Source organism: Pogoniulus pusillus, chromosome 6, assembly GCF_015220805.1.
Source record: "Pogoniulus pusillus isolate bPogPus1 chromosome 6, bPogPus1.pri, whole genome shotgun sequence".
Lineage (NCBI taxonomy): Eukaryota > Metazoa > Chordata > Aves > Piciformes > Lybiidae > Pogoniulus > Pogoniulus pusillus.
Genome location: NC_087269.1, coordinates 24,456,070 through 24,468,497, shown reverse-complemented (window position 1 = coordinate 24,468,497; position 12,428 = coordinate 24,456,070). Strand labels below are relative to the sequence as shown.

Sequence of the window (12,428 nt, the reverse complement as noted above, 5' to 3'; positions counted from 1 at the left end):
CCCTCCAACAGCTCCACACCTGCTCCTAGCTTGCTGTCATCTGCAAACTCACTGGTGCTGGACTAAATCCCCTTTGCAGGATGTGGTAGTTGGGTGCTTGCAGCTTGTGAAGAGACAGCAAGCCATGTTGTGGAAGTGCCAGGGATCCCACCAGCTGGAAGCTGCTCTCAGGAGTGGGATCACAGCTGGTGGTGCTAAGTGGTGACTTTCCTGCTGGACAAGATGGCTGGGGGTGCGCACAGGCAGCTCAAGAAGGGCAGAGGAGCCAGGTGGCAGAGCAGAGATGCTTCTGGTTTCTGAACTCAAGAGTCATGCACAAATCATGAGTGACAGCTGAACTGAAGGTATGTCAATTGAACATGACCAGAAGAGTCTTCTGGGATGGGATCTGAACAAGAACCCTTCTGCTTTTCTGGACAACCAAGGCCTGGTAAATTTTTGCCGCTGTTTACTCCATTGGTGTTCAGATATGGGAAAACAAAAAGTTTCCCAGACCATATGCTTCAAATCTGTCCACAGATAAAATGCAAATGGGTTAAATCTTCACCACAGATGGAAAAGGTTTTGCCATCAATCATCTGAAGCAGCAGCAGCAGGTCAAATACAATTCCTTGTCTCCACATAATGTTACTGCCTTCAAAACAGAAGCATCCCCCTGGCTGCCTGCCCCTAGTCAGACTGAGGCTGCCCACCAGATAAAACCATACAAATACAGAATGGTTTGGATTGGAGGAGATCTTTAAAAGTCATCTAGTCCACGTGTCCCCTGCAGTCACCAGGATCACCTTCAACTCCCATCAGGTCGATCAGAGTCCAGGACAGTCTGGCCTGGAATCCAGAACCCTCAAAGGGCATCTTGGCCAACCCCCTACAGGCAGCAGGGACACCTCCAACCAGAGCACAGGGACACATCCAGGCTGATCCTGAATGTCTCCAAGGATGCCCTCAAGCACAGCCCTGGGTAGCCTGTGCCAGTCTCTCCCCACCCTCACTGGACACAACTCCCTCCTGGTGTCCAACCTACATCTGCCCTGCTCCACTTCCAAACCATTGCCCCTCAGTCTATCCCCACAGGCCCTTCTGAACAGTCCATACCCAGTCCGCCTGCAGGTCCCCTGCAGGTACTGAAATGCCACTCTAAGGTCTGCCTGGAGCCTTCTCCTCTCCAGACTGAACAGCCCCAAACTCTCCCAGCCTGTGCCCAGAGAAGAGCTCTTCCAGCCCCACCAGCATTGCTGTGGTCTCCTCTGGTCCTGCTCCAGCAGGTCCCTGTCTGTGCTGAAGCCTCTCTTGTACAGCCAGACTGGGGGCTCCAAGCAGCAGGGGAGGTGGAAGCCGGGGTCAGCCCCAACAGATCTCACTGAACACTCTTGTGGGATGAGGCTGTGCAGGCCTCCTGGTCCTTCTCAAAGCACACTCACCAGAGAGCATCCCTACTGCAGGCAGGGTGCCCCTGTTTGTCGCTGAAGAACCGGTGTGGTCACAGCCATGACAGGTAAACAGAGGTGTGCCAGCCAAAGAAGCCCAGCACAGGCAGCAATGCCAACCTTCCTGCACAGATCACCAGGACATGCCACTATGTCAGCCACAGCAACACCTTCTGGCAGAGTCATGTCCATGGGTTCTGTGGCTGCTCTAGCCCAGAGCACCTGCTGGCCATTGTTGTGTGTGGCCAGGGTCTGGCAACTTGCAGCTCTCCTGAGGGAAGGGTGCACCTGCCCTCAACCCCACAGACCATTCTCCATGGCTTTGGCAATCCTGTCTCAGCCTTGCTTCCCCAGCCCACCTTCTGAAGCTTTGGTGCAGTGCAAGGAAGCCCTGGGAGAGCAGCAGAAGGCAGCCACTCACATGGCATCTGCAGAGCCAGGCCAGGTCACAGAACTGTAGAATGGTTTGGGTTGGAAAAGCTCTCTAAGAGCATCAGGTCCAACCATCAGCCTAAGAGACCACCATGGCCATTAAACCACGGCTCAAAGTGCCATGCCCACAAGCTTCCTGAACACCTCCAGGGATGGGGACTCGACCATCACAGGAGGTCCCTGGAGGGCAGAGAGCAGTGACTTGAAGGACAGCACCCTGCAGGCTCCCAAAAAGCACAGGAGCTCCCTTCAGCCACCCTGGCTGCTGAGGAAAGACCTAAGGCAGCCAGCTGAGTGTGCAGCCTGGTGCCCAGGAGGACAGGGCAGGCTCAGGGGAAGAGCTGCCCTCAGAGTCCCCTGCAGAGGCACCAGGACTGGGGGCTTTGTGAGCTGAAAATGGACCCAAAGGTGCTGCCCCACAGCTGCTTAGGGCAGGCAGCAGAAGGCCTCAGAGAGCCAACTTGTCTCCCGGGCATGCTCTGCTGCCTCAGCACCAGGTGTGCAGGGTGCCGATGGGGCAATGCCGTGCCAGGTGGCCACAGCTGGCAGGTAACTGCTGAAGTCCTGGCCTGGTGCAGGAGGCTGAGGGGGTGAAGCCTGGTGAGTGGGACACTGCCACTTTATTGCAAAACCTGGGTCAAGGCCACCACTGGAGTGCTCCTGGCAGCCTGGGCAGGACAGGGGTGGGCGCCGAGGCTGCCTGCGGGTCAGAGGCACCGGCGGTGGCACCAGTCGGTGGCGGCACACCGCAGCCTGGTCTCCACCTTGGCATCCCCCACGCTCAGGCCTCGCTGCCCCTTAGCTTCTGCAGCAGCTCCTGCAGCAGGCTGAAGAACTCCTGCAGCTTCTTGCGTGGGAAGGGACAGGGCTCGGCCGAGGCCTGCTCCGCGGGTGGCTGGCTGGGGGGGGAGAAGGAGGCCGTCTGAGGCGGGGGTGGAGTTGTTGCTTCTGTGGATAGCCCCATCTGGGCCAGGATCCAGTCGTAGAAGTGCTGTGTAGAGGTGTAGACACCAGGATGCCTGGCTCTGGCACAGCCTTTCCCCCAGCTGGTCACTCCCACCAACCAGAAGTATGGTCCTGTCCTGTCCTGGCACGAGAGAGGACCTCCACTGTCACCCTGCAGCAGAGGAGAGAGGATTAGGGTGGTGCTGGTGGCCTCTGCCAGCACTGTGGCCTCTCCTTGTCCCTCACAGCACCTGCCAGAGCTGTGGCACAGGATCACAGAATGGCAGGGGTCGGAAGGGACCTCCAGAGGTCATCAAGTCCTGCCCCCCACCCCCACCAGAGCAGGATCACCCAAGGCAGGCCACACAGGAAGACATCCAGATGGGGCTTGAAAGTCTCCAGACAAGGAGACTCCACAGCCTCTCTGGGCAGCCTGCTCCACGCCTCCAGCACCCTCACAACAAACAACTTTTTCCCCATGCTCACATGGAACCTCCTGGATGCCACTTTGTGCCCACTGCCCCTTGGCCTGGCCCTGGGCACCACTGACAAGAGCCTGGCCCCAGCCTCTTGCCCCCCACAGCTCCTTTAGCTCTTGCTGAGCATTGCTCAGCTGCCCTCTGGGGCTGCTCTTCTGCAGGCTCTCAGCCCCAGGGCTCTCAGCCTCTGCTGCTCACAGAGCTGCTCCAGGCCCTTCAGCGTCCTTGTGGCCTCTTCTGGGCACTCTCCTGTCCCTCTGGAACTGGGGAGCCCAGAGCCGGACACAATCCTCCAGCAGGGCAGGGCAGAGGCGCAGCAGAACCTCCCTCCACCTGCTGGCCACACTCTCCTGACGGCAGCTCCTCGGCCAGCAGGCCGCAGGCAAGGCTGCGCTCAGCTGCCGGGGCTGCTGCTCAGGGCTGCCTGCTCCGAGCCGGCCCCGGCAGCTCCTACCTGGCAGGTGTCGATGCCGCCCTGCGGGTAGCCTGCGCACAGGTTGTGCTCGTGGATGGCCCCCGCGTACCAGCGGCTGCTGTTGCACAGCTGGGGGTCGATGAGCTGCACCTTGGCCTCCTGCAGCACATCCGCCGAGCCTGCGGCTGCGAGCAGAGGAAGGAGCTGAGCGCCAGCAGCCCCTGCCCGGCTCCGCTCCCCTGCGGGGCCCAGCCCCTTCCCGAGGGCTCGGCATCAGGCGCTGATGGAGCTGCCATCCCGGGAGGCGTTCGAGAAGCCGTGGATGTGGCGCTCCAGGGGTCACGGCAGCTGGGTCACGGCTGGACGTGATGCTCTTAAAGGCCTTTTCCAGCCTGACTGACTCTCGATTTCTCCCCTGCCTGCCTTCGGGCAGTGGCCTGTGCCCATCCCTCTAGCGCTGTCTCCATGTCCCCGCAGCCTGGCTCTGCCTCTCGCCCCTCTGCTGCCAGGATGCCACCAGCTTTCTCGGCCAGCTGGGCGCACCTCTGGCTCCTGCTGACCAGCACCCCCGGGCCCCTTCTCTGCGGGCAGATTTCCTGCCACACCGCCCCAGGCCTGCGGCTCCCCGCGGGGCGGCTGTGAGCAGGATGCAGGACCTGGCACTCGCCCTGGCTGGGGCTCACCCCGGGGACCACAGCCCCGCGGCCCCGACCCGCCCCCGCCGCTCCGCAGCGCCCCCGCCCCGCCGCAGGCCGCCGCCGCCCCCCGCTCGGCGTCGCCTGCCGCCTGGTGCCCGGCGCTCACCCCTGGCGTCGGTGGAGCCCCAGCCGCTGACGTAGCAGTGGGAGAGCCGGGGCAGGGCGGCGGGCGCCGGGGGCACGCAGGCCAGCTGGACGCGGGGCCCGCAGCGGACGGGCCGGTCCAGCTGCACCAGCGCCACGTCGTGGCTCTCGGTGACGCTGCTGTAGTCGCGGTGCAGCACCAGGCGCCGCACCTGCCGCTGCTGCGTCTCGGGGCCGTGCCGGGACAGCTGCGTGACCCCCGCCACCACCCGCCACTCGCTGACGTCCCTGCGGGGGGCGGGGGGCGCTCAGCGGCGGCCGGCGGCGGCCCCGCGCCCGGCGCTGCCCTGCCCGCGGCTGCCCGCGGCCGAGAGGAGCGCGGCGCTGCGGCGGCTGCCGCTGCCCTGGCACCGCCCGGGCACGGGGAGCCTGCCCTGCCCCCTGGCCCTTGCGGGAAGCCCTGGCGCGACCCCAGCCCTCTCCTGGAGCTCGGCCACGGCCGCGCTCGGTGGTCGGAAAGGTCTCCTGCGGCCGGAGCGGCTCCGTGCTTCTGGGGTTGCTGATCGGCCGCAGAGCTGGGCAGTGCCCGGGCACCGGGGGCAGGGCAAGGACCTGGGGCGGCAGCTCTGCGGGGTGGGGGTGCTGTGGGCAGGGCAGCTGCCATGGCTGGGGGAGATGCCCGTGCCCGGCTCCTCCCTACCTGGACTTGACGAAGCAGTGAGCTGCCGTCAGGACCCACTCGGGAGTGATGAGGGACCCTCCGCAGATGTGCCCAGAGCCCCTTCCACGGGCATCCTGGATGCTGACAATCCACGGCCAGGCCCCTGGCTGGGCATCGGTGCCACCCACGACACGAGACTTGCTCGATGTGGTAGCCATGGGCCGGAGTCCACAGCCTCTGAAACCAGAACCCAGAGCCCCGGAGTGTCCTGCTGGCCGCTGGGCAGGCTGCAGGGCAGCCTCCTGCCCTCCCCGCACTGCCTGGCATGCGCCGCAGAGCCAGGGCGCCCCGAGGGCACCCAAACCTGGCTCTGCTTTAGGCACCCGGACCAGCCGTGCCAGTAGCCAGGAGCTGAGGCTGCCCCGTGGCGTTTGGGCTGCTGCGGTGTGGGCACAAGGGACAGCCCTGAGTGAAACCCGTCAGGGCTGCCCAAGCTCCCTGCCGGAGCCAGGGCACACTTACACACAGTTGCTCTGAGATCCATGTGCAGGCCAGCACAGGCCCAGCAGGAGAAGGAGGTGAAGCAAAGTCATGGCTGCCTTTGGGCGTGGGCACAGCAAGGACTGAGCTCTCCTGGCCACCAGAGTCAGCAACTGAGCAGGAGCCTGCAGGGCTCTCGTTGCCACAGCTCCCTGGCTGATGTCACAGAGCTGCTGTGCAGGGTGCTGGGCAAAGGGGCAACCTAGAATCACAGAACCTCAGCATGGAGGGGTTGGAAGGGCCCTCTGGGGATCATCCAGCCCAACCCCCCTGCCAAAGCAGGGCACCCACAGCTGCTTGCCCAGGAGCACAGTGCCCAGGGGCAGTTGGAAGCTCTCCACACAAGGACACTCCACAGCCTCTCTGGGCAGCCTGCTCCACGCCTCCAGCACCCTCACAACAAAAAACTTTCTCCTCCTGCTCACAGGGAACCTCCTGGATGCCACTTTGTGCCCACTGCTCCTTGGCCTGGCCCTGGGCACCACTGACAAAGCCTGGCCCCAGCCTCTTGCCCCCCACAGCTCCTTTAGCTCTTGCTGAGCATTGCTCAGCTGCCCTCTGGGGCTGCTCTTCTGCAGGCTCTCAGCCCCAGGGCTCTCAGCCTCTGCTGCTCACAGAGCTGCTCCAGGCCCCTCAGCAGCCTTGCAGCCTGCCCTGGACTCTATCCAGCAATTCTCTGTCTCTCTGCAACTGAGGAGCACAGAACTGGACCCAGGACTCCATCTGTGTCCTGACTAGGGCAGAGCAGAGGGGAGGGAGAAATTCCCTTGACTTGCTAGCCACATTTCTAAAAGCACCCCAAGATTGTGTAGGCCTTCAGTAGGCATCAGAGGAAGCCCTTCTGCAGCCACTTACACTTTCAGCCCATCATCTCCTGGCCATTCCTCCAAGCTAATTGTCGTGGAGAGGCCCATAGGCCCGAAAATAGGTTTACCTATGCCTTGCCTGGACATGTTTTTCTGCCCAAACCAGAGGTAAACACATTAAATGCATAAAGGGGGCATAACAAACCTGGTGCCATAAAGTCTAGCCTGCCCAGGGCTCCTGATGGTGTAAACATGTTTGTGTAAGCCCCCATGCGCCCAGCTCACGTTTACCAGCTGCTATCCCCATATTTGGGAGGTCCAGGCCTGTGGCTTTTGCCTATTATGGTATGTTTGGCTGACTGCCAAAGGCTGATTGGCCATTTTGGTGTCCAAAGGGCCATTAATCTCAGCCCACATTGGATAAATAGAGGCACACAGGTAAACAAAGTGCTCGCTCACTCGCTCATTATTAGGCTTAGACTCACCAGCGCTGCCTGTTGTGTATGCCTGCCTCCATGCCTGTTTGCTGTGCTGTTATTACGGACACAGAATCTCCCACAGTCTCCCAGCCAGCTGTGCACACTTGCACACCACTGTGGTGAGTTACCAGGACTAGATCCTGTATTGCCTGACTTTATCTATGGAGCTTAGTCTCCCGTGCAGCCGTGCACCCTATTGCATGCCTGCTGCCTTATTATTGCCTGGTGCACGCCACTGCCACTCAGTTACCAGAAGCAAACCCCACTTGTCTGCATGTGATCAGCCTGCATGGCCAGTGTTACATCCTACTCCTTCTGCACCTGAGGTCCTGCCTGAGAATCCCTGGACAGAGCGTCCAGAAGAAGCCAGGAGACAAGGGCAGAGATTGCATCCTTTGCCAGGAGAACAAGGCCAGAGACTGTCATTTCCCTTGAAGCCGGGAGGATTCCAGCCTCAGAGTCCATGGGCAAAGACTCCCCTGAAGATTGAACACTTGCATAGGCTGTGACGTAGCCCTGGAGGGTGATTGATAATTAATCAGAATTTGTGAGTAAATGCTTTCATGCCTCTGTTATTTCTGTTGTCTCCTGCAGTAGAGCAGAAAGAGCTTCAGCCCACCTGCTGGGCAAGCAGCACGTAGACCCCAAGCGGTATTTGCTGTGGGGAAACTCCTCTCTCTGTTTGTAGTTTGAACATGCTAGTTATTTACAAGTTACTGTTTGGTATATTCCTATAATGTCTTTCATAACCATGTAGATCCTTTTAAAATTAAAATTCAGCGGTTGGGGGGGGTAGAGTTCAGAATATTGAAGTTAATAAATTTTATATATTTTTATAGGATATTATCTTGCACCAATTAATTTCTTCCTGTCTGGTTTCTAATTGAAATTCCCAGAGATTCTAATAAATTTGATAGAACCAATAACAATTTGTAGAGTGCCCTTCCCTCTCCTCCCTCCCTTCCCAAAAAGAAAGGAGTTAGAAGTAGAGAGGGAAGGTTAAGCACACCCCAATAAACCAATTTCACTCGATTTGGAAGTTAAAAGGAAAAAGTTTAACAACAACTTAGAAGAGGTATCTGAGGTAGGGAAGTTTACAAAGGATAGGGAAGGGAAAATAGCAAAATACAAAATGTATAAATACAACCCGAGTGTGTGATGGTGATGGCTTTGTCTGCCTGGTGTCTGCCACGTGGTGTGCAGGGAAATGCAGAGAGGTGCAGAGAGTGAGGCAGAGAGCAAAGCAGAGACAGAGAAACAGAAAGTATCCCTGCTTTTATGGGACAGGCAGGGGGACTGGGCTAACCATCACTTGGTGGTGTTCAGACCCACCCCTGGGGAGGGGTCAAGACCCCTAGGGTCAGGTTCAGGGTTACTCCCCCTGGAGTGTTAACCCTATACACTCCCCTCCACCACAATTGGCATAGGTGGTAGAATACCCTTCCGCGACACTAATCCATTCTCCATTTCCCCCTCCTCCAACACCTGACAAGGTCACACTTATTGGCAAACAAACCCCTTGGTGACCACACCACCTCCATGTGCACCCAAAGCAGCATTGGTCAGAGTCATTGCTGGCCTCTGAGTTGCTGTTTTACTCAAACAAGCACAGCAGCAGCCTCTGAAGTGAGGAAGGGAATGGAGAAAGCACAGTTCTGAGGAGGAGCCAAGCAGCATGGGCAAAGCAGAAGACCTCTGCCATATTACTGGGAAAATTTTCCCACCCCTTCAGCCTGCAGACTGAAAAAGAGCAATGTAGAATCAGTCAGATCCTTTCCAAGCTATCCCCTGCTGGCATCTTCTGGGCAAAAATTGGACAGAAGATGAACAAAGAGACTCAGTGTCTACCGGTTCCTGCATCCAACCATTTGCCAGGCTGAATGGCTGAAATCTATCTGCAGTCAGGCTGGGTAACCCTGCCTGCTTCTTAGACCTTGCTAGAGATGGGGCCATTTCCTCTCACAAGGCTGCAGGACCATGGAATGGTTTTGCTTGGAAGAGACCTTGTTAAGGAGGGGGTTGAATCTGGGTGCTACAGGCTGGGGACAGAGTGTCTGAGAACATCCAGACAGAGAGGGAGCTGGGGTTGCTGGTAGAAAGGAGCTGAAGATGAGGCAGCAGTGTGCCCAGGTGGGCAGCAGAGCCAATGGCATCCTGGGCTGGCTCAGGAGCAGTGTGGGCAGCAGGACAAGGGAGGCTCTTCTGCCCCTGTGCTCAGCACTGCTCAGGCCACACCTTGAGTGCTGTGTCCAGTGCTGGGCTCCACAGTACAAGAGAGATGTTGAGGTGCTGGAAGGTGTTTGGAGAAGGGCAGCAAGGCTGGGGAGAGGCCTGGAGCACAGCCCTGTGAGGAGAGGCTGAGGGAGCTGGGGGTGTGCAGCCTGCAGAAGAGGAGGCTCAGGGCAGAGCTCATTGCTGTCTGCAGCTCCCTGAAGGGAGGCTGTAGCCAAGTGGGGTTGGGCTCTGCTGCCAGGCACCCAGCAACAGAAGAAGGAGACACAGTCTCAGGCTGTGCCAGGGCAGGACTAGGCTGGATGTGAGGAGGAAGTTGTTGTCAGAGAGAGTGATTGGCATTGGAATGGGCTGCCCAGGGAGGTGGTGGAGTGGCTGTGCCTGGAGGTGTTGAAGCCAAGCCTGGCTGGGGCACTTAGTGCCATGGTCTGGTTGATTGGCCAGGGCTGGGTGCTAGGTTGGGCTGGATGAGCTTGGAGGTCTCTTCTGACCTGCTTGATTCTGTGATTCTATGAATTGTAATGAGGTTGATATAAAAATTATTAAATAGTTTATTAAATATACAAAGAAAATTTCTCCCCAGCCTATTTACAATTAACAGACAGGATTCTGTCAGAGAGATTCTGCAGTCTCTGCATAAGGTGTGCAGGAGCAGATGGATTTCAGTGGTTTCAGGCGAGGGTTTAGAAAGTGTAAACAACTTGAGAGAGTCTTGCAGCACAAACTGCCACTTAAACATTAAAACTTCAGAAGGGAAAGTTCATCTATTCACTGGTCACAGGCTCAATATTTGTGATCCAAAAGTATTATGTAGAAGCAGAAACGAGTTAAAATACAGTCCCAGGTGCACAGTGGCCTTCCATGTGGTGATGGTGACCTGCAAACTGAGGAGTTCTGCAGCAGGTATGTCTGGGTGCAGGCAGGATGGCTCCATCAGTCCTCACAGCCTGTGCTGGCTGTCCTGGCTTTTAAAGAGCCAACAGAAGCGAAGCTCTCCAATTGGAGAAAAAAACTCAGAATTCTATTTGGAGAGGTACAGAAAAGAAATTGCAGAAGCAGATACAGCAGCCATGGCCAACCCCCTTGAATTTCCCCCAGCCCAAAGTTAAATCTGTACTCCCCAGTGCACCGATCCTCCCCCACTCCAATACCTCCATCATCCATAGGCCCAAGCACAAGGCTCTGGAGGCCCCAAAACAGGCCTGCTCCTTACACATTTGTCCAATAAAGTGGCTCCCACTGGACACAGGGCAGGAGGGGGAGGAGAGGAGAGCGAGCTGGCCTTGCCCTGAGTTCATAGAGAGCAGAGTGATGGGATTGAATAACAGTCTTGTAGTCCCCAGAGGATGTTTTAACCCTATAGTTCTCAATCTGGGACACTGGCACAAGCCCCAGTTTATGTCCCAAGAGCAGGCATATTCATACTAAGAGGTAGGGTTATTTCAGGGATTTCTTGGAGTTCATTACCAGAGCTATTTTCCCATTCTTCGCCCCAATTCCAGGCCACCCTGATGGTCTGGAGTCGTTATCTGCCATGAACACCCCACATAGGCTTCCTCACAGGGGCTTTTCCATCTCTGCTCAGCAGACCTTTCTTTACGCTGATGTCAGGATAGCTCTGCTTCTCCCCTCTCTCCTTCCTGCTTTCCTTAGTCACTGCAGGCCTGAGCATTTACAAGATTACATATCACAGATCTCCAGTAAGTAACCGCAGACACTTCTGCAGTAGCCATAGTTTAGCTGTGCTAGTTTGAGCCTAGCTGGGATATTTAGGTGAGAAGAATTAGAGTACAGGCTGTGAAAAGGAAGCAATGCTGCTATCTGCTGCTCATAGGCTTGCTGAGATGGATAAGAACAAGAACACGAACATAGATAAGGGAGTCTCTCTCTGGGCTTTGGGATGAACCTCTCTCTCTAACTTAACCTCTGCTTCCTAAACCCCCTGGCCAACCCTCCAAGCTACCTTGAAGTGTAAGGCCTAGGGTGAGGTAGAGGGGTGCGAGCAGGGTGGAAGGGTGGTTGGGAGCCCCTCCTGGGGACTCAGGTTTCTGGGAGGACTGTTGTGTTTCTGTATTACCTTTTTAACTTGTCTGTCCTTGTATATTTCTGTATCTATTGTAAATGCCTGCTTATATCTTGTGCTAAGCTGAAACTATAAAGCTGCATTCAATTTCCAGAGCCACTGAGTCGAGCCTGGGTGGTTTCCAAAGTGGGGGGGGGGGGGGGGGGCAGGGAACACCCAAACCATCACATTAGGTCTGCATATTATCAGGTTATTACTATAAGCAACCATCTCTGCAAACTTTGGTTCTTTGTTGGTTTGCCACAGACACCCTCACAATGTGTCTGTGAGGGTGCCACAGTCTGTAAGGCCCTTTAAAAGCAATCCTTGGTTTTTTTCTATCAACAGTGGCTTGCTGCTTGCATAGCTCAGATCGAGCACGGCTGCCTGAGCAGATCCACAGGCACAAGGCAATCCTCCCTGGCTCTGCCTTGGAGCGCTCACCACCTGGGCCAAGCAGGGACCAGGTTTAGGGGCTGGAGCAGACTGATCAAGTGTGTCATGTCTGGAGATGTGGCTTTCACACAATAAGGTGTTAGGAGTACCAGGGGTGATGTTAGGCATTGCCAGGGGTGGTGTTAGGAGTACTAGGGGCGGCATTAGGAGTACCAGGGGTGATGTTAGGAGTAGCCAGGGGCGGCATTAGGAGTACCAGGGGTGGTGTTAGGAGTACTAGGGGCAGCATTAGGAGTACCAGGGGTGGTGTTAGGAGTAGCCAGGGGCGGCATTAGGAGTACCAGGGGTGGTGTTAGGAGTAGCCAGGGGCGGCGTTAGGAGTACCAGGGGTGGTGTTAGGAGTAGCCAGGGGCGGTGTTAGGAGTAGCCAGGGGCGGTGTTAGGAGTACCAGGGGTGGCGTTAGGAGTTGCCAGGTGTGGTGGTTTAGGTGTTCCCCGCCCCCCCACACTTTAGTAATACCCAGACTAGACTCAGATGGGCTCTGGGAACATAAATGAAGCTATTTATTTACAGCTAGCACAATATACAAGCAGCTATTTACAATATATACAGCAATATACAAAAATATACAAGGTAAAAGGTAATACAGAAACACAACTCCCCTCCCAGAAACCTGAGTCCCCAGGAGGGGCTCTCAAGCACCCCTGCACCTTCCCCCTGCCCCTCTCAACCTTACCCCAGTCCTAAGGAAAAATAGAGGCGCAGCCAAGA

At 56.9% G+C, this 12,428-nt stretch overlaps 1 protein-coding gene across 1 annotated transcript; it reads right to left on the bottom strand.

Annotated features, from left to right (window-relative positions):
- Nucleotides 1-2,460: 2,460 nt before the first annotated feature.
- Nucleotides 2,461-6,595, bottom strand: LOC135176416 (acrosin-like). The gene is made up of 5 exons (XM_064145568.1): nucleotides 6,537-6,595; nucleotides 5,181-5,378; nucleotides 4,503-4,789; nucleotides 3,738-3,883; nucleotides 2,461-2,976 (listed from the first exon to the last, which is right to left on the bottom strand). The coding sequence occupies exons 1-5, from the start codon at nucleotides 6,593-6,595 to the stop codon at nucleotides 2,641-2,643; spliced, it is 1,026 nt and encodes a 341-aa protein (XP_064001638.1). The 3' UTR covers nucleotides 2,461-2,640.
- Between the last annotated feature and the right edge of the window lie 5,833 nt (nucleotides 6,596-12,428).

Bases quoted from the DNA above. Each gene is read 5' to 3' on its own strand.
- LOC135176416 (XM_064145568.1), bottom strand. From the start codon at position 6,595: ATGGGCCTCTCCACGACAATTAGCTTGGAGGAATGGCCAGGAGATGAT. The intron at 5,379-6,536 runs GTAAGTGGCTGC...TTCTGGTTTCAG, and splicing joins GGAGATGATGGGCTGAAAGT to AGGCTGTGGACTCCGGCCCA. The intron at 4,790-5,180 runs GTAGGGAGGAGC...CGGCCGCCGCTG, and splicing joins CACTGCTTCGTCAAGTCCAG to AGCGCCCCCCGCCCCCCGCA.